This window comes from Plecotus auritus (genome assembly GCF_963455305.1).
Source record: "Plecotus auritus genome assembly, chromosome: X".
Classification (NCBI taxonomy): domain Eukaryota; kingdom Metazoa; phylum Chordata; class Mammalia; order Chiroptera; family Vespertilionidae; genus Plecotus; species Plecotus auritus.
In genome coordinates, this window is record NC_137784.1 from 114,347,482 (window position 1) to 114,368,207 (window position 20,726).

General features: G+C 44.7%; 1 protein-coding gene across 2 annotated transcripts in view; it reads right to left on the reverse strand.

Annotated features, from left to right (window-relative positions):
* Positions 1 to 719: 719 nt before the first annotated feature.
* ZNF75D (zinc finger protein 75D) overlaps positions 720 to 20,726 on the reverse strand; it is a 28,072-nt gene continuing 8,065 nt past the window's right edge. The window contains exon 4 of one of the 2 annotated variants that reach the window (XM_080653323.1): positions 720 to 2,793. In XM_080653323.1, coding sequence (XP_080509449.1) covers positions 2,084 to 2,793 — 710 coding nt within the window. In that variant the 3' untranslated portion in view covers positions 720 to 2,083. The remainder of the gene's footprint in view (positions 2,794 to 20,726) is intronic. The other variant, XM_080653322.1, reaches the window with a different exon arrangement.

Below are 20,726 nucleotides of genomic sequence, written 5' to 3' on the forward strand. Positions count from 1 at the left end.
ATACTATCCATTAAAATTCCAATCCAGCCATCACCTCCCCCTTCCTTTTCCAGGCATCTAGTATATTTTGGTTCTGTCACTCATTAAAAGTGTAACTAGCTGACTAGGGGCATTAGCTAATTGTTTAACAGCCTAGAGAGAAGCACCTCAGAAAATAATGTTATACCAGAAGGCTACCATTCAGACCATCACGAACAGGCTTAAAAATCCAATTAGGGATGCTTAAAATCTGGACAACTAGATAAAGTTGATTTAAAAAAAAATAACTAGTGCCCTGGCCAGGTGGCTCAGTTGGTTGGAACACTGTCTCATATACCAAGAAGTTGCATGTTCTATTCCTAGTCAGGCACATACCTAGACTTCGGGTTTGATCCCTGCATGGATGTTTCTTTCTCTTTCTTTCACTCCCTTCCTCTCTAGAAAAAAAATCAATTAAAAAAACCATATACTCAGGTGAGGAATAAAACACCCAAAACGGATACAAAATAATATTGAATGTAAACTGAAATTGAAAAAAAAAAATCATAAATAAAATGTTTAAAAATTAAAAAAAAAAAAAAACTAGGTGAAAGATGAAGAATGCTCCAAATGTTTATGGAATAGTTATATGGCCCATCAGTGTTAGGCATGCTCACATGTCTCATTTAATCCTCACAGCAGCCCTGAGAAGGAATTATCTCCATTTTACAAAACTGAAAACAGGCTTAAAGAAGTCTCTTGATGAAAAAAATATAGCTGTATATATTTTAAAAAAGTGAACATTGGCCATCTCTATGTAATTTGGTAACAACATTTTGTTTAATGTTCAAATTTAATATGAAACAACATGCCACTTTCATAAAAAGGTACAATTTTATGAATCAATATATAGAAGCCTTGGTCAACATCATAAACTAGGATTGGACGAAGATATAAATCCTTGTCTTCCAGCTTCCCTTGACATCAAATTGCTTTTCAGAAGATAATCACTGAGGCCAATGGGGAAGGAACAGAAACCACCAATGTCAAAAACCAGTTTCCATCTGACCAAGCTCTCATTGAGGCCATCATTCTAAGCCACAGGCCTTACTTTGCTCTGACACTTCTGGATGTTTCCTCCCGATGTGCATTGAGGTTAGGTCAGAGGGCTCTCCTTGCATTTCACAGTTAAGTAGTTTACAAAATCTCAAGATCTTCTGCAGAGCATCCAGGTGTATGGGGTTGTGTTGAACAGCTATAATAATGGGCCTTCCTTTAGGCCCTGGAGCAGTGTGGCACCAATTTGAAAGCCTCCAGTCCACAAAGTTAAAGTAAAAAAAAGACCAATAACCACTCCTCTGTGCTTTTGAAGATAACGGAATGAGGGCCCAGACTGCCTCCTTCACCATTACACTCTATATACCTCAGTGTTGAAAGGATAAGCAGGAGGAGATATATCAAGTGCTTACAAAGGCCCAGGGTCTGTGTTGATATTAGGCCTTCACATGTGGATTGGAATTCCTTGACAGAAAACATTGCAGTAGTGTTCATGGGAGGAGCAACTAGAATGGGTGTACTTCTTCCAGGGCAAACAGTGAGTCCTCTCTTACTGTTCCAGAATAAAGTTCCCTGAGCCATGGGCTTGGTTGTTCATCCACAAATAATAATAGCCCTAGAAAGTTAACTTAGTAATACTCTCTGAGCTCCCTTCAGAGAACCTGAATATTCTTACTTTCTACCTCTCCTGAGAATGAGAGTAGGACTAATGGCCATCATACATTAGCTGAGGGCCTGATAACTACCTGAAGAATTTAAATCACATAGGGTTGGGAAGGTAATAATATAGATAGATAGATAGATAGATAGATAGATAGATAGATAGATAAACTATAGACATATGATTGCTATATTTTCATTCTTTTATTTATAAAGTAACCATTATGTTATCAGTCTTATGCTAGGCAATGAAGATACAATGCTGAATAAGAGAGACAACTTAGATTCCTTTATGTGAAGCATGACATGTACCCCTCCCAAATTTTCTGTTGATGACATAATCCTAGGTTCCTCATGATTTTGTATTCTTTTATTGCCTCTAGGGTCAAGCTCCATATGGTGACTTTCTTCAGACTGGAGATTCTGGACATGATTCCTTTCTCCCATGGAGCTTCTGGTGTCTAAGAAGGCTTGACCGCCTGCTGAAGTTTCTCCTACATATGCTACAGGAATAAGGCTGCTCACCTGTGTGGGTTCTTTGGTGTTTAATAAGGTGCGAGTTCTGAATGAATCTTTTTCCACATTCATGACATTTAAAGGGCTTCTCTCCTGTGTGAATTCTTAGGTGTGTGTGTAGATTTGTGTTATGACTAAAGCTTTTCCCACACCATGAGCATCTATATGGTTTTATTCCTTGGTGTGCCATTAAGTGCTTATTTAAATCTGAACTCCACCTAAACCTCTTATCACACTGTTGACATTTATAGGGTTTCTCTTCAGTGTGAATTCTCTGGTGCTTAATTAGGTCAGAGCTGACTCTGAAGCCTTTCCCACATTCCTGACATTTAAAAGGTTTCTCTCCTGCATGGCCTTTCCCATGAAGATCCATATGTTTTGGAAGCTCTTGTTTACAAGTTGAAAGTTTCTTTCTCTTCCTCCCCAGAAAAGCTCGAGGCCGTTTCCGTATCTTATGTGTACCACCATGATTTTCTTTGCCTGTTGTTTTCTGGGCAACTTTCATTCTGGCCTTTCTTAATACTTTGCATCCTGTTGTTTGTATTTCTAATGTAGAAGTAGACATAGGTGGGTCATTTCCAGTGTCATTTTTGAGCTTTAACCCTGTTGGAATAAACAGAAGAATCAGCCATCTGTGTCCCAATACAACAAAACTAGGAATGGAGTTTAAAAAATCATTGATTTAAAAAAAAAAATACAGGAACAAGTGGTTTCTAGACCAATCCACACAAAATTGCATAGACCTATTTCTCCCTGATCCTCCCTACTAGGCCCAACAACAAACCAATTAAAGAATGTAAGACACAACCAACAGAATTTTAATAACATTTTAAAAGACTTTTAAAAATTGATTTTTAGAGACAAGAAGGGAAAGGGAGAAACATCGATGTGAGAGCTGAACATCAAGTGGCTGCCTCCTGCACATCCCCTACTAGGATTGAGCGAGTAACCAGGGCATGTGCCCTGACCAGGAATCAAACTGGCAACCTTTAGTGCATGGGACGACACCCAAACAACTGAGCCACGCCAGCCAGGGACCAACAGAGAATTTTAAAAAGTGGTAAAAAGAAGGGAAAATAGTTTTGGACCCCAGGACTAGGAGAATAACATAGCAAGGATTCTTACATATCCACATCCAACAGAAGAAGGCAACCCAGATCTAATGTTTTCTAACTCACAACCTAGCAACAGAAGCCTTCCTGAATAGGCTTCTTCCTTCCACAGTTTTCATGGGAAACCTTCGGACAACATAAGAATCCATTACAAGACACCAAATGGGCAGGCAGAACTAGCAAGATGCCTAGGCACAAGTGGCCTGCCCCAGGAAGCCTTTCATCCCTGTGGGTCTAAGACTCCCAATTCCCACTGAGAGATACTCTGGCCTAAGTAAATACCTTCCTTACCCTCAGGGAGCACTAGGAGAGACACATGGGAGCCCTATCAGTGCCACATAAACCAAGGAAATAACAAAAAGTCTCTGAAAATTAAAATTGTCACTGGAGCATATCCCATAAAAGTAGGAAAGAACATATGTAATAAACTAAAACATGGTGACTGCCCATGAAATTATTTAAATAGGACCCAGACTCTCCTAACATCATAAACAAAATGAGCAGGACACAATAAAAATTCACCCATCAGACTGAGAACAAACAAAAAAATTCACAACTTAAGTGAGAAAAGGCAATCTGATAAAAATGAAATCAGACTAGAATTCAAAAAACAAAAAAATCTAAGACCAGAAAATATAAAAATACATGAAATTAAACAATATTTCTAAATAGTCCATGGTTTAAAGAGAAAGTCTCAAAAGAAATGTAAAAATAGAGGAGAGAAACCAAGATGGTGGCATAGGTAAACACCTAAACTGCTGCCTCGCACAATAATTTCAAAACTACAACTAAAAGACAAAACGGACATCATCCAGAACCACAGGAAGGCTGGCTGAGTGGAAATTCTACAACTAGAAGGAAAGAGAGAGGCACATTGAGACTCAGAGGAGCTGCAGGAGGCAGAGGTACTGAGACACAGGCACGCGCAGAGAGGACTGGCAACTGAGTGCGCGGCTGGCTTTCTCAAGTGGGAGGGAGACAAAAGCTCCCAACTGCACTGAACTCCAGTTCCAGGCGAGACTCTGGGGACCCAGACTCATACGGGGTGAAACTGGACTGTCAGGAAAGAGAAAAGCACACTGAGACTCAGAGGAACTGCGGAAGGCAGAGGTACCGAGGCGCGCGCAGAGAGGGCGGGCAACTGAGTACACGGCTGGCTTTCTCAACTGGGAGGGAGACAAAAAGCTCATGACTGCACTGAACTCCACTTCCTGGCGAGACTCTGGGGACCCAGACTCATTTGGGGAGAAACTGGACTGTTCGGCAGCGGGTGGGAACTCGAGGGCAGCTTTCTCTCAGAGATGCTTGCATCGATTACCAAGGGACACTGAGACCCGGGGGCCTATTAGGGCAGGGCTGATGGGAAGCCAAGGCTGTCTGTTACACCCTGAGACTCTGCCCCATCCAAGCTGAGCACAGAAGATTTTGCAAGTCTTGTCTCATAAGGGTGTCTCCAGCACAGAAGTTCTCCCAGCGTAGACACCGCTGATCCTCACAGCCAAATGGCCTGGAAGTCAATTCCTCCCAGTGATACAAACAACAATCAAGGCTTAACTACAACAAGACTGTGCACACAGCCCACAAAGGGGTGCACCAAGAGTGTCCACCTCAGGTAAGTGGGGAGGCTGAGCCACTGGGCCCTATAGGACACCTAGCACACAAAGCCACTCTATCAACTCAGGGAAGCAGCCAAAATGCAGACAAAGAAACAGATCACAAATGAAAGAAATGGAGGAAAGCAAACGACTGGATATAGAGTTCAAAACCACAGTTATAAGGTTTTTCAAGAATTTTCTAGAAAAGACCGATAAATTTAGCGAGACCTGTGAGGATATGAAAAAGGACCAGTCAGAAATTAAGCATACACTGACTGAAATAAAAAATAATATACAGAGATCCAACAACAGACTAGAGGATCGCAAGAATCAAGTCAAAGATTTGAAATACAAAGAAGCAAAAAACACTCAACTAGAAAAGCAAAAAGAAAAAAAGAATCCAAAAATATGAAGATAGTGTAAGGAGCCTCTGGGACAACTTCAAGTGTACCAACATCCGAATTATGGGGGTGCCAGAAGAAGAGAGAGAGCAAGATACTGAAAACCTATTTGAAGAAATAATGACAGAAAACTCCCCCCACCTGGTGAAAGAAATAAGACTTACAAATCCAGGAAGCGCAGAGAACCCCAAACAAAAGGAATCCAAAGAGGACCACACCAAGACACATCATAATTAAAATGCCAAGAGCAAAAGACAAAGAGAGAATATTAAAAGCAGCAAGAGAAAAACAGTTAGTTACCTACAAGGGAGCACCAATCAGAAAGGATATATGCACCCCTATGTTCATAGCAGCACAATTTACCATAGCTAAGATTTGGAAACAGCCTAAATGCCCATCAGCAGATGAATGGATTAGAAAACTGTGGTACATCTACACAATAGAATAATATGCTGCTATAAAAAAGAAGGAATTCTTACCATTTGCAACAGCATGGATGAAACTGGAGAGCATTATGCTAAGTGAAATAAGTCAGTCAATGAAAGAAAAACACCACATGATCTCTCATTGATGGATAATAAAGAACATTTATAAACTGATGAACAAAAATAGATACAGAGGCAGAGCAGCATTGAACAGACTGTCAAAATACAGCAAGAAGGCTGGGGAGGGTTGGGGGTGGGGGTGGAGGTAAGAGATAAACCAAAGGACTGGTATGTATGCATATAAGCATAACCAATGGATGGAAGATACTGGGGGTGTAGGGGAGACAGGGGGAAGGTCAATGGGGGGAAGAAGGAGACATATGTACTACTCTTTGTAATACTTTAAACATTAAAATAAAATTTTAAATAAAGAAGTGCTTGGAGAAAAATATATAGCCAAAATGCTTACAATAGCAAAGGGGAAAGGTCTCAAATCAATAATCTAAGTTTCTACCCCAAGAAACTAGAAAAAAAAGCAAAATAAACCCAAATAAAGTTAAAGAAAGAAAATAATAAATATCAGAGCAGAAATCACAATCAAACAAAGCTCTTTCATCATTAATATGTCCATACTACCCAAAGCAATCTATAGATTCAATGCAATCCCCATTAAGGTACCAATGGAATATTTCACAGACCTAGAACAAACTCTCCAAACATTCATTTGGAATAAAAAAAAAAGACCCCGAATAGCTGCAGCAATCTTGAAAAAGAAGAACAAAGTTGGAGGGATTACAATACCAGATATCAAGCTATATTACAAAGTCACTATCCTCAAAACTGCCTGGTACTGGCATAAGAACAGACATATAGACCAATGGAACAGAACAGAGAACCCAGAAATTGACCCAAGCCAATATGCTCAATTAATATTTGACAAAGGAGGCAAGAGCATACAATGGAGTCAAGACAGTCTCTTCAATAAATGGTGTTGGAAAATTGTACAGATATATGCAAAAAAATGAAACTAGACCACCAACTTACACCATACACAAAAATAAACTCAATATGGATAAAGGAGTTAAACGTTAGACAGGAAACCATAAAAATCTTAGAAGAAGCTATAGGCAGCAATATAGCAGACATATGTCCTAGAAATATCTTTAGTGATGCAACACCTAAGGCAATGGAAACGAAGGAGAAAATAAACAAATGGGTCTACATTAAAATAAAAAGCTTCTTCACAGCAAAAGAAACCATCAACAAAACAACAAGAAAGCCCACTGCATGGGAGAACATATTTGCCAATGTTATATCCGATAAGGGTTTAATCTCCAACGTTTACAGGGAACTCATACAACTTAACAAAAGGAAGATAAACAATCCAATCAAAAAATGGGCACAGGAATTCAATAGACACTTTTTGAAAGAGGACCTACAGAAGGACAAGAGACATATGAAAACACTAGTGGTAAGAATTCATGCCCATTGAAAGGAAATTAATTAGAAGAACTATTTTAGTATCACTATTCGCTCTTTATAATAGAAGTGTCAACCAAATTCACAATCGACAATAACAGATTGAAACACACGTGTGCAATTGGCGCCAGCAAGAGCTTTATATGTACCGCGCATGCGCGACTCAACTTAGGCTTTTATATATAGACTAGAGGCCCGGTGCACAAAATTCGTGCACGGGGGGCGGGGGGTGTTCCTCAGCCCAGCCTGCACCCTCTCCAACCTGGGACCCCTCGAAGGATGACCTACTGTCAGGTTACAGGGATCAGGCCTAAACTGGCAGTTGGACATCCCTCTTACAATCCGGGACCACTGGCTCCTAACCGCTCACCTGCCTGCCTGCCTGCCTGCCTGCCTGCCTGATTGCCCCTAACCATTATGCCTGCTGGCCTGCTCTCCCCCAACTGCCCCCTGCCGCCGGCCTGCTCGCCCCCAAATGCACCCCCCGCCAGCCTGATCACCCCCAACTGCCCCCCGTGCCAGTGTGCTCGCCCCCAACTGCCTCCTCTGCCAGGCTGTGCACCCCCAACTGCGCCCCCCTGCTGGCCTGCTTACCCCCACTTTTCCTCCCCACTGGTCTGCTCACCCCCAACTGCCCCCCTGCTGGCCTGCTCACTCCAAACTGGCCCCGCCCCCACTGACAGCCTGCTCGCTCCCAACTGGTCCCCCTGCTGGTCTACTTACCACCAACGGCCCTGCCCCCCACCAGCCTGATCACCCACAACTGCCCTCCCCTCTTGGCCTCTAACCGCCTCTACCTTGGCCCGCCAACATGGCTTTGTCCAGAAGAACGTCTGGAAGGTCTCCCAGTCTAATTAGCATATTACCCTTTTATTAGTATAGAGGCCTGGTGCATGGGTGGGGGCCGGCTGGTTTGCCCTGAAGGGTGTACCGGATCAGGGTGGGGGTTCCCTTGGGGCATGGGACAGCCTGGGCGAGGGGCCTGTGGTGGTTTTCAGGCTGGCCATACCCCCATGGGGTGAGGGTCCCTGCTGGGGGGGGCGTTGCCAGCCTGGGTGAGGGGCTGAGGGCTGTTTTCAAGCTGGCCACAGCCCCTTCAGGGTAGGGGTCCCACTGGGGTGCCTGGCCAGTCTGGGTGAGCAGCTGAGGGCCGATTTCAGGCTGGCCACACCCCTTTCATGGTGGGTGTCCCCCCTGGGGTGCCTGGCTAGCCTGGGTGAAGGGCTGATGGCTGTTTTCAGGCTGGCCACACCCCCTCAGGGTGGGGGTCCCGCTGGGGTGCCTGGCCAGGCTGGGTGAGGGGCTGATGGCTGTTTGCAGGCTGGCCAAGCCCCCCAGCAGGGACCCACACCCCATGGGAATGTGGCCAGCCTGGGTGAGGAGCTGAGGGCTGTTTTCAGGCTGGCCACGTCCCACGGCGATCCAGGTTCCAAGCCCCTCCTTTAATTCTTTCTTTCTTTTTTTTTCAGTGCCTCCTTGAGTGGAAGCCAGGGCTGGCTGGAAGCAGGTATCTGGGATTTATTTATCTATAATTGAAACTTTGTAGCCTTGAGCGGAGGCCAGGGCCGGCCACAAAGCTTGGCTTCCTCCATTGCCGGGGGCAACCCAAGCCTCCTGCTCGCTCCAGCTCCGTGGCCGCTGCCATCTTTGTTGGGTTAATTTGCATACTCGCTCCTGATTGGCTGGTGGGTGTAGCGGAGTGATGGTCAATTTGCATGTTTCTCTTTTATTAGTGTCGTTAATAAAGTTGATTAATTAGATTTGCTTTCTGATTTAGCTAAACTTGTTCCAGCCCAGTGAAGCACCCCAAGTTCTCTTTCAGGTAATTGTCAGCAACACAGCAGTAAATATCAACATGAAGCAGATTATTACTCTCGATCATGCAGGGGGAACAAAGGGTAAAATATTTAACTGCAGCAGTGTTTGACTATATTCTGTGCAGTGAAAAACCTGAAGTCATTTTCAAAGTCCACCATTTCTTACTTCTTTTCAGTCAGGTGAAGTGTCTATCTACCTACTCCAGGACTTTTGTGTGGATCATATGAGATGAGGCATAAGAAAACACTTCACAGACATTTGGTTAAAGTGTGAAATGTTTGCACCTGGTTATAAAGCAAGTCGTGTTCCTGGGCTGAAGAAATTCCAAGGAGGCTAGCTGTCGCTAGGGGAGAGGAAGCCAGGTGTTGCTATGTGATGTCATTACCTAGTGCCCACAGCAACCGTTTCTGGGCTGTGGGCCGCATTTTTCCCCATGGGGTCTCGGCATCGTCAACTGCGATTTGGTGGGCTGTTGCTCCAGGGTGATGGTGGGACCTGTGTCCCGTTTGGGGGATGCCACGTGTTGCTTTGTGGGCGCCAGGTCCGTGGTGCCATTTCTCTGTGCGCAACATGGCAGGTCCTGCATTGAGCGTCTGCCTCCTGGTGGTCAGTGCGTGTCATAGTGACCGGTTGGATGGTCGCACACTTAGCATATTAGCCTTTTATATATATATAGATGCTCAAAGTCACTAATCAGCTGAGGGATGCAAATCAAAATGACAGTGAGGTACCATCTCACACCTGTCAGAATAGCTGTCATCAACAAATCAACAAACGACAAGTGCTGGCAAGGATGCGGAGAAAAAGGAACTCTCTTGCACTGCTGATAGGAATGCAGACTGGTGCAGTCACTGTGAAAAACAGTATGGAGTTTCCTCAAAAAATTAAAAATGGAGCTCCTATTTGACACAGTAATCCTACTTCTAGGAATATATCTCAAGAAACTAGAAACACCAATCAGAAAGCATATAGGCACCCCTATGTTCATAGCAGCACAATTTACCACAGCTAAGATTTGGAAACAGCCTAAGTGCCCAGCAGCAGATGAGTGGATTAAAAAACTGTGGTACATCTATACAATGGACTACTACACTGCTATAAAAAAGAAGGAATTCTTACCATTTCCAACAGCATGGATGGACCTGGAGAGCATTATGCTAAGCGAAATAAGCCAGTTGGAGAAAGATAAATATCACATGATATCATTCATTTGTGTAATATAATGAACAACATAAAATGATGAACCAAAATAGAGCCAGAGAAAATAAAATATTTTAGAATATAATAGAAGTAATCCTGTTATTTGCAGATTTTTAATATTTTCTACAGCTTTTGTGATATTATACTATGTTAGTACAGTTTTGGTAATATTATTACAGTTAAAATCTGTTTTTCTTGAAATATTAATTTTTATTGCATGTAATATTATATTTAAAATTGTTTTTCTTTAAATATTAATGTTTATTGCATGTAAAAATAAAACACATATAATAAGTAAATAAATAAATTAAAAATAAGGGGGATTACCCTGATAGCAAAATCATACAAGGAAAGTACACTAAAAAAGAAGACTACAGACTAACATCTCCCATGAACGTAAATGCAAAGATCCTCACCAAAATATTGGTAAACTGAATGTAACAATATTTAAGCATTATATACCATAATCAAGTCAAATTTATTGCAGGTATGCTAAGCTGGTTCAACATATGAAATTGATCAACACAACCCACCATATCAATAAACTTCGTAAGATCACAACCCTATCAACGTACACAGAAAAGTATTTGAGAAATTCCACATCCATTTATTATAAAACACTAAGGAACATAGAAATTATATAGATTTGCTAAAGACTATCAACAAAAATCCCTATACATCAAAGGTAATGGTGAAAGACAATGTTTTCATACAGATTGGAAACAAGGCAAGGATGTGTACTCTCATCACTCTTATTCAGCATAGTACTGGAAATTGGGACTACTGCAATAAAAATAAAAGGTAACTTCTGGGCAAGATGGCCTTTAGGTAAATGCAGTACTCGCCTCATCGCACAAACAATAAAAGATACAACTAAACTACAGAACAACCATCCTTCATCACCACCAAACCAGCCTTATATGAAACTAGAGGCCCAGTGCATGAAATTCGTGCACGGGTAGGGTCCGTAGGCCTGGCCGGCGATCAGGGCTGATCAGGTACCCCGCCTCCTCCTTCCCTCACCACCCACATACCGCCACCACACAGTTCCTTCACCTCCCTGCCTCCTTCTTCCCTCGCCACCCGTGCGCCGCCACCGGGCAGCTCCCCCCACCTCCTCCTTCCTTCACTCCCTCAGCACCCTGCTGCCGCCCCCTGGTGGTCAGTGCACGTCATAGCAAAAGATCGAACTCCCAGTCTCACGGCTGAACTTCTGAGGGGACACTTTGCATATTAGCCTTTTATATATATATATATATATACATATATATATATATATATGTGTGTGTGTGTGTGTGTGTGTGTGTGTGTGTGTGTGTGTATGGTAAAGGATCTTCTTTAAGAATAATAAGAATAAAATATAAAAAATATGAACAATAAAATGGCAATATATATGTGTCTATGACCAATTGAATCTAAAAAACAAAATAAATGAATAAGAATAGAAACAGGCTCATAGATATAGAGAACATTTTGACGGTTGTCAGATGAGAGGGGGGTTGGGAGATGGGTAAAAAAGGTGAAGGGATTAAGAAGTACAAACTGGGTCCTAACCAGTTTGGCTTAGTGGATAAAGCATCAGCCTGCAGACTGAAAGGTCCCAGGTTCGATTACGGTCAAGGGCACATGCCTGTGTTCCAGGCTCGATCCCCAGTGGGGGGCATGCAGGAGGCAACCGATCAATGATTCTCTCTCATCACTGATGTTTCTATCTCTCTCTCTCTCTCCCTTCCTCTCTGAAATCAATAAAAATATATATTTTTTAAAAAGAAGTACAAATTGGTTGTTATGGAATAGTCATGGAGCTGTAAAGTACAGCACAGGGAATATAGTCAATAATATTTTAATAAAATATGTATGGTAACAGATTGGTACTAGATTTATTGGGATGATCACTTAGTAAGTTATATAATGTCTAATCACTGAGGTGTATACCTGAAACTAATATAACAATGTATGTCAACTGTAATTGAAAAATAAAAATGATCAAAAAATGGAAAAGACAAGAAAGTAATAAAAGGAATTACATATTATGTGATTGTCTATAGGGAAAAATCTCAAGGAATCCAAAAAAAACCCTCTTAGAACTAATAAGTGATTTCAGTAGGGTCACAGGATACAAGACCAAAACAAAATCAATGGCATTTATATAATAAAGAGCCAGGGTCATAATGACTGTTACGACCAAAGGCTCGACCAGACTGGAAGTCAGTGCTGGGTTGCCATGGCTGCGGGTCGGCCGTGCCAGGCGGGAGTCAGTCCCGGGCAGGAGCCAGTCCGGGGCGGGAGTCAGTCCTGGTCCCGGCGGCGAGTCAGTCCAGGGTGGGAGCCAGTCCCAGGCGGGAGCCAGTCCCGGGCGGGAGTCAGTCCCAGGTCCCGGCTGCACTGGCGGGAGTCAGTCCTGGGTCATGTAAGTGGAAACCGTAAGAAATAGAAACAAGGCAGACTTATCCCTCCACATGGGGAGATATAGGCAGAAGAATAGCAGGGAGCCAGAACTCCCACCATCTCATAACAATAATGAATACTCCCTCCCCCGACACACACACCTACAAACCTTGGGCCAAGTGGGGAACCTGGACTTCTACTCTCTTCTTGAAATAAATAGGTGGCATCTCACTCTTCCCTTACCAGAGCAGTATCAAAGCAAAGGCAGATAAAACAGGATTGAAAAAGATCCAGAGTTTCATAATGCTCAAAATTTCTAGGTTTTGGATGTGAAGGCGATCTGGCTGCAACATCTGTCACCCCATTGATCGCCAGGGTTGATTCGGTTGATCTGGCTGGCTAGTTGGGTATCCCCCTCCTCCCTCACCGATCCATGTGCGTCCCTCCTGAAGCTGCGCGCTGGGTTGAAGAGGATGACTTTACCCCCAGAGAGGACCAGTCTTCGGTCAAGGGTATACAAGTAGCTGCGCTCCCCTGCTAGAAGCTCCAAACAAGTTCTCAAAATTTCTAGGTTTCAATTATCAAATTATTCATACAAAGAAGCAGAAGGATCTAAAACTGAATAAAAAAGATAATAGATACTAACACTGAGATAGTAGAGATGACAGTTGTTTGATAATAAGTTTAAAGCAGCCATCAAAACAATCTTTACATGAGTGATTTTGAACATCCTTAAATGGGAAAAAAAGAAAGTTATGGCAAGTAAATAGAAAATCTCAGCAAAGAAAATGAAGCTATAAAGAAGAACCAAATGAAAATTATAGTACAGAAGAATGTAATAACTGAAATAAATAACTCAGTGAATAGGCTCAAAGCAGAATGGATGGAACAGAGGAAACACTCAGGGAACTAGAAAATATAACAATAGAAATATCCAATGAGAATAGGGAGAACATGGGCTTGAAAACAACAACAGAAAAAGATCAGAACCACAGGAACCAGTGGAGTCATAACAATCAATCAATCAATCAATCAATAAATAAATAAATAAAACTGTAACATTTGGAGTCCAGGAAGAAATTAAAGGAGGTGGAGCTGAAAGAGTACTTGAAGAAATAATGGCTGAAAACTCTTCCAATTGGTCAAAAGAGAGAAATCCTCAATTTTAAGAAGGTGAGCAAATACAAAATGAGACATCATAGTCAAACTTCTGAAAAAAAAAAAAAAGAAAGAAAAAATCTTGAAATTTCTGAATGACAAATAACACTTTATCTATAAGGAAAAAGTAATTCTCATGATAATAGGTTTTCCATTAGAAACCGTAAAGTCTAAAAATAAAAACTGTCAACAGAGTCCTATTTCCAAAGAAAATATCCTTCAGCAATATGGGGAAAATCAGGGCACCTCAGGAAAGAGAAAACACAAATGTAAACAAGAAATGATAAAGAATAATATCCAAATCTCAAAATATATATGAAATATATTCAATATCATCTATCCAGATAAACTCAAATTTATTCCTCCACTACTTACTTACCAGGATAGCTAAAATTAAATAGGTTTATAATATTAATTATTGGCAAGCATCTGCAGGATCTGGAACTCTCATTCACTGCAGGTGGTTGTATAACTCGGATAAAAGGATGCAAAACTGTATCTACTAAAACTAAACATATGCCTACAGTGTGAGTCATTAAATTTACTGCTTTACATATATATAAAAGACATGGGCATATAGGTCCTCAAAATCATATGTGAAAGGATGTTTAACATACCTTTATTCATAATATTTTTAAATTAGAAGCAACTTACAAATCTGCCTACAGGAAAATGGAAGAATGGTAGTAAATTCAAATAATAGAATACTACACACCTACAGAAAAAAGAATAAAATCCTGATATGAAAAATAATATGGGTTAATTTCATAGATATTATGTTGAGCAAAAGAAGTGAGACACAAATGAGAATACATCATATAAATCCACTGATATGAATTTCATGAACTGATGGTACTATCAATGATTATAAAGGTCAGAAAATTAAGAAATTCTGAGGGTAGTAGTCAGAAAGGGGGATGAAAGAAATTTCTAAAATCTTGAAAAAGATTCTACATCTTATATTGGGTGTTACATGTAAACAAGTTTGATCTCTACATTTACGTTTCACGCACAGGTGGAGTTAAATATAAGTGTTTTCTAGCAGTGAAAGTCGCTTATTATTTGAACTTTGGTTCCTCAACTTTCAGAGTCCATGCTAATCTCCATTATGTCATATTACCATCTGAAGATAAATAGTGTCATCAAGGTCTAATTCTACAGCTCAGTAACCCTGAAAAATGAAAGAGGATTTATCCTGATTAAGAACTCTGAAGAAATCATACTAACAGTTCAATATAATTCACCAAATATTCTGCATAAAATATCATCTCAAATGGAGTACCATTTATGATTCAATAATTGGAATTTAAGAGCAAGTAAAAGAGTAGGTCTTTTGTTATTCTCAGTTTGTGGACTCAGTAGTAATACTGATAAACTATTGAAAAAGTAGGTGTTTACTTTTTCTACAAATATTTAAATTGTTTGGGTAATACCAAAAGACTAAATTTTTAGCCTAAACATACTTTAATATATTTTTATTGTTAATTTTAGAGAGGAAGGGAGAGGGAGAGAAAGATAGAAACATCAATGATGAGAATCATTGATGGGCTTCCTCCTGCATACCCCACACTGGGGATCTAGCCTGCAACTCGGGCATGTGCCCTGACCAGGAATCAAACTGTGACTTCCTGGTTCATAGGCTGATGCTCAACCACTGAGAAACACCAGCCAGGCAGCCTAAACATACGTTAAAAAGTGACTCATATATTGGGAAATGAGACATTAAAGTAATATGTAATCCTATATAATAAAAGGCTAATACACAAATTGACCAAGCAGAAGAAAGACTGGTCGCTATGACATGCACTGACCACCAGGGGGCAGATGCTCAATGCAGGAGCTTCCCCTGGTGGTCAGTGTGCTCCCACAGGGGGAGTGCCGCTCAGCCAGAAGCCCTGAGCCAGGCTCACTGCAGGCAAGTGCAGTGCTGGTGGCAGGAGCCTCTCCCGTCGGGGGCGGGCCTAAGCCATCAGTCGGACATCCACCAAGGGCTCCTGGACTGCAAGAGGGCACAGGCCAGGCTGAGGACCCCACCCCTGAGTGTACAAATTTTGTGCACCAGGCCTCTAGTTATTATATAAAAACACTGACCATGTTGAAGCCAAAAGTAAAAATATTACCGTTTATAATTGCTCCAATGAAAATGAAATGCTTTCACATATACTTAACAAAACATGTAGAAGACATTTATACTGAAAATTACAAAAAGTTGAAAGAAATCACAGAAGACCTATATAGAAAGACATACTTTGTTCACTGACTGGAAAAATCAACATAGTAAAGATATCTATCCTCTTCAAACTAATATATAAGTTTAATGTGATTTCTAGCAAAATCTCAACATAGCTTCTTATAGACATAGAGGCCCGGTGCACAAAACTCATGCATGGGTAGGGTCCCCAGGCCTGGCCAGAACCTTCCTTCCCAGGTTGTCGGCTGCCCGCCAGGGCCTCCTTTTATTCTGTGGCACCCTCCTGGTGATCAGCGTATGTCATAGCGAGCGATCAAACTCCAAAGGGGACAATTTGCATATTATCCTTTTATATATATAGATAAGCCTACTCTAACATTTATGTGGAAAAGCCCAGGTCCTAGAATATCTAAAATAAAATTTTATCTTGACAAAAAAAGTATAAAGTGGGAAGAATCACTTATATTTGATAGATATTAAGGCTTATATATTATATAGCTAGTAGAGGCCTGGTGCACAAAATTCATGCACGAGGGGGGGTGTCCCTCAGCCCGGCCTGCACCCTTCCCAATCTGGGACCCCTCGGGGGATGTCCAATTGGGCCTAAACCAGCAGTTGGACATCCCTCTCACAATCTGGGACTGCTGGCTCCTAACCGCTTCTGCCTGCCAGCCTGATCTCCCCCTAACCGCTCCCCTGCCGGCCTGATTGATGCCTAACTGCTCCCCTGACAGCCCAATCACCCCCAACTGCCCTCCCCTGCCGGCTTGATCACCCACAACTCCCCTGCCGGTCTGATCGCCTCTAACTGCCCTCCTCTGCTGGCCTGTTCACCCCCAACTGCCCTCCCCTGCCAGCCTGATCGCCCACAACTGCCCTCCCCCTGCTGGTCTGTTCGCCCCCACATGCCCTCCCCTGCAGGCCTGATCACCCACAACTACCCTCCCCTGCCGGCCATGTTGTGATGACGTGAGGGCGTTGCGCGAGGGTATGAGGACCACCTAGGCTTTTATTAGTATAGACTAGAGGCCCGGTGCACCTGCACCCTCTCACAATCCAGGACCCCTCGGGTAAGTTCCCTAGGCCTGGCCTGAGACCAGGGCCTATCGGGGCTTTCCTTCCCCCGGCTGTAGGCAGCTGGCCCCATTCCCGCTGCTGCTACTGCTTGCCATCTGGGCAGCACTGCCCCCCATCCCTGCCACTGGTGGCCTCCCTCTGCAGGTGACAGGCGTGGGGTGCGATGGCTTGGCTGGCCTGGGCCTCCCTCTGCAGGGTGATCACTGGCTGGCCGCACACCTGCCACAGAGTCACCGCTGGTGGCCTGGGCCTCTCTCTTTCTTTGCTGGGGGACAAGGGGCCATCTGCCTACCTGATCGCCCCTAACTGTTGGCCTGCCTACCTGATCGCCCCTAACCACTTGCTTGCCTATCTGATCACCCCTAACTGCTGGTCTGCCTGCCTGATAACCCCTAACCACTCTGCCTGCCTGCCTGATCGCCCCTAACCACTTGCTTGGGGGCAGGGCCAACCCAGCAAGGGGAGGCTGTCTGCCTACCTGATCACCCCTACCTGCTCGCCTGCCTACCTGATCACCCCTAACCACTTGCCTGCCTCCCTGATCACCCCTAACTGCTTGTTGGGGGGCATGGCCAGCCCTGCAAGGGGCTGTCTACCTGGTCACCCCTAACCATTTGCCTGCCTATCTGATCACCCCTAACCGTGGCTCTGCCTACCTGATCACCCCTAACCACTCTTCCTGCCTGCCTGATCACCCCTAACTGCTTCCTTGGGGGAGGGGCCAGTCCGGCGAGGGGGTGTCTGCCTACCTGATTGTCCCTAACCGCTGGTCTGCCTACCTGATCACCCCTAACCACTTGCTTGGGGGTGGGGCCAGCCCAGCGAGGGGCCGTCTGCCTACCTGATTGTCCCTAACCATTGGCCTGACTACCTGATCACCCCTAACCACTCTGCCTGCCTGCCTGATTGCCCCTAACCACTTACTTGGTGGTGGGGCCAGCCCGGCGAGGGGCTGTGGTGGTTCTGGTCTCTGGTCATTCCACTTATGGTGGCTGGCCTTTTATTATATAGGACTAGGGGCCCGGTGCACGAAATTCGTGCACTGGGGCGGGTGGGGGGGCGTCCCTCAGCCCAGCCTGCCCCCTCTCATATACTGGGAGCCCTCAGGGGAAGTCCTACTGAGGCGACAAGGCTGATCAGGGGAAGGCACCAGCCCTATCACCCTGCTGCTGCAGCCACTGCCAGTCACCATAGCCACCAAGGTGTTTTCATCAACACGGACTCCAGTCCCTTCACCATGAAAAAATGACAACTTTCTTTAGGCATTTTCAAGATGTGTCTTTCATAGGATATGACCTTTCTTTCTTTATTTTTTTTTTATCCTCACCTGAGGATATGTTTCCACTGATTTTTAGAGAGTGTGGAAGAGAAAGGAAAGACAGAGAAACATCAAAGTGAGAGGAACACTTTGTTTTTTTTTTAAAATATATTTTATTAATTTTTTACAGAGAGGAAGAGAGAGGAGAGGGATAGAAAGCTAGAAACATCGATGAGAGAGAAACATCGATCAGCTGCCTCCTGCACACCCCCTACTGGGGATGTGCCCGCAACCAAGGTACGTGCCCTTGACCGGAATCGATCCTGGGACCTCTCAGTCCGCAGGCCGACGCTCTATCCACTGAGCCAAACCGGTTTCGGCGAGAGGAACACTTTGATTGGTTGCCTCCTGCATGAGCCCTGACCTGGGCCCCAGCCAGGGAGGAGCCTGCCCTTGATCAGAATCGAACCGGACCCTGCAGTCAGCAAGCCTAGGCATTATCCACTGAGCCAAACTGGCTAGGCAGGGCAGGATATGACATTTCTTAGCCCTCCAGCAGCGGACCTTCCTTTTTTCTCCAGGAGTGTGGTGGAAAAACCCTAGATCACCTTTTTGGATTCTTATACCCAAGTTACTAAGATTACCAGTGGCAAACAGGGAGCTTAGCCAATGAGCGGTCAGAAAAGGTATTTCCTCTGTAGTTCACACCAATCACCTCTGATCTCTGGCTCCGCCCCTGCCAAGGCCTAAAGCCTCCCGGCCTGGGCAAGGGCCCCCCAGCTCCCTCCCATCACCAACTCCACCCCTGCCAAGGCCTAAAGCCTCGGGGCCTGGGCAGGGGCCCCCCAGCTCCCTCTGATATCCCAATCGCCTGGCTCTGCCCCTACCCAGGCCCCAAGCCTCTGGCCGGGGCTTGGGGCCTGGACAGGGGACCCCCAGCTCCCTCTGATCGCCGAGCTCTGCCCCTGCCCAGGCCCCAAGCCTCTGGCCGGGGCTTAGGGCCTTGGCAGGGGACCCCCAGCTCCCTCCGATAGCCCAATCGCCCGGCTCTGCCCTGCCCATGCCCCAAGCCTCTGGCCCGGACAGGGGACTCCCAGCTCCCTCCAATTGCCAGCTACACCCCTGCCAGGCCTATAGCCTTGGGGCCTAGGCAGGGGCCCCCCAGCTCCCTCTGATTGCCTGGCTCCGCCCTTCCCCAGGCCCCAAGCCTCTGGCCTGGACAGGGGACCCCCAGCTCCCTCCAATCGCCCTATCGCCCGGCTCCACCCCTGCCCAGGTCCCAAGCCTCTGGCCCAGGCTTGGGGCCTGGACAGGGGACCCCCAGCTCCCTCCGACTGCCTGGCTCTGCCCGTGCCCAGGCCCCAAGCCTTTGGCTGGGGCTTGGGGCCTGGACAGGGGACCCCCAGCTCCCTCGGATCGCCCGATCACCTGGCTCCGCCCCTGCCCATGAGCCCCCTGGCTCAGGCCCTTCCCAGGTTGCTCAGGACCCGAGGGCCTACCTCAGAGTGACCTGGGTGCTGAGAAAGTTCCCGGGACCCAGGCTGCTGGGCGCCTACGTATGTAAATTAACCTCCATCTTTGTTGGGTTAATTTGCAAACTCACTCTGATTGGCTGTGGGCATAGCGGAGGTATGGTCAATTTACATGTTTGTCTATTATTAGGTATGACAGTAATCAAGATAGTGTGATATTGGCAGAGGGATAGACATATAGTTCAATGGAACAGAAAAGATGCATAAAATTATGCCCAACTGATCTTTGACAAAAGTACAAAATCAATTCAATGGTAAAAGGATATCCTTTTCAACAAATGGGGCTCAGTCAATTAGACCAGCATAGGAAAAAAAATGAGCCTTGACCTAAAAGTCACACTTTAGATAGTAACTGAAAATGGATCACGGTCTTGAGTGTAAAATTATAAAACTTTTAAGAAAAAACATAATAGAAAATTTTAGGAATTTAGAGTTATTCAGAGTTCTAGCCTTGATACCAAAAACACAATCCATTAAAGGAAAAATGGGAGCAGGCCATGGATGGGTCGGGGCCCTGCATGAGGTCTGGTGGCAGCAACATGGGGCTCCTAGGTGCGGGGTGTGCTGCGTGTTCCACAGTGCCAACCCGATGAGCAAGTGGACCAGCAAGTGGGGCCCTGCTCACCTTCTACAAGAGCCACGGTGCGAAGAGCACTGGCTGGTCAAGGAAAAAGTGCCCAAGCTGGCCAGCTTCAAGCTCAAGCCCTATGTGAAACTACCACGCCCCGGTGGTCACCGGGCACCGACAGGCCCCTGATGGCTGGCAGAGCAGCTTTTTTGTGAGGTGGTGGCCGCCATCAAGAAAGACTTTAGAGATGATCCCGAGTGCCTGAAGAAGCACAGCTTCAAGTCCACGCAGGAGGACAAGCTCTTCCAGCTGTACCCCACAAGAACTTCCCACG